Raw genomic sequence first — 939 nt, 5'->3', positions numbered from 1 at the left:
AGCAATAACTGCTGCTTCCCACTGCCACGCGGGAACCGCAGCAGGAGCAGAAGCCACGCGAAGCCATGCAACACATCTTCCCGCGGACTGCTTCCTTGCCCCCAGCGGTCGCAGCAGCAGCTGAATCAAATTCGCCTGCAGCAGCAGCAGCAACCCAGGCAGCGCCCCGCGGCAGCAGCAGCAGCAGCAGCAGCAGCGCTAGGCTATGGCGGCCCTTAGGACCTCCGACCCTGCATTCAAATGTACGCAGCATCCCTGGCGGAGCTGCAGCAGCAGTATTGAGCAGCAGCAGCAGCAGCAGCAGGAGGTGCCACGTCACTCAGGGACCTTCCCTCGGCTTGTACAGCAGCAGCTGCAGCAGCAGCAACTGCAGCAGCAACAGCAGCAGCAGCGCTGCAGAGTTTCCCCAAGCATCGCCGCCCGCTGTGCGGCCTTTGAGCGCCTATCTCGCGCAGCAGCAGCGCCTGACACCCCTGTATCTGCTGCTGCGTCTGCTGCAGCAGCAGCAGCAGCAGCTCCTACAGCTTCAGCAGCTGGAGCAGCTGCGGATTCTGCTGCAGTTTGCTCCCCAGCTCTGCCCAGTCTGAGGCCCCATGCTGCTGCTGCTGCTGCTGCTGCATATGGGCGCCTGCCCAGCTCGCTGGGGGCTTACTGCGTCGGCAGTCACAGCGGCAGCAGCAGCAGCAGCAGCATCAGCAGCAACGCTACTCAGGGAAGCCCTCGCAGTAGGGCCAGCTGCAGCAAAGAAGAGGCACTTCTGGGGCAGCAAAGAGCCACTGCTCGTGCTGCTGCTGCTTCGTTTCCAGGCCCTTCGAGGATCCCCGTGCTGCAGCGCTGCTGCAGCGCAGCAGAGCAGCAGCCTCGGCAGCAGCAGCAGCTGCTGCTGCTGGGGCAACAGCAACCACCGGACCAGCTGCAGCAGCAGCGCCAGCAGCACGA

General features: G+C 64.2%; 1 protein-coding gene across 1 annotated transcript in view; it reads left to right on the top strand.

Annotated features, from left to right (window-relative positions):
- Positions 1 to 205: 205 nt before the first annotated feature.
- ETH_00012645 (uncharacterized protein) overlaps positions 206 to 939 on the top strand; it is a gene marked incomplete at both ends in the record, with an annotated part of 3,651 nt that continues 2,917 nt past the window's right edge. The window contains one exon of the mRNA XM_013372658.1: positions 206 to 782. Within this exon, the coding sequence (XP_013228112.1) occupies positions 206 to 782 (577 nt within the window). The remainder of the gene's footprint in view (positions 783 to 939) is intronic.

Source organism: Eimeria tenella, genomic scaffold (assembly GCF_000499545.2).
Source record: "Eimeria tenella Houghton genomic scaffold, Eth_scaff102, whole genome shotgun sequence".
Classification (NCBI taxonomy): Eukaryota; Apicomplexa; class Conoidasida; order Eucoccidiorida; family Eimeriidae; genus Eimeria; species Eimeria tenella.
This window is presented reverse-complemented; position numbering and strand designations above follow the sequence as displayed.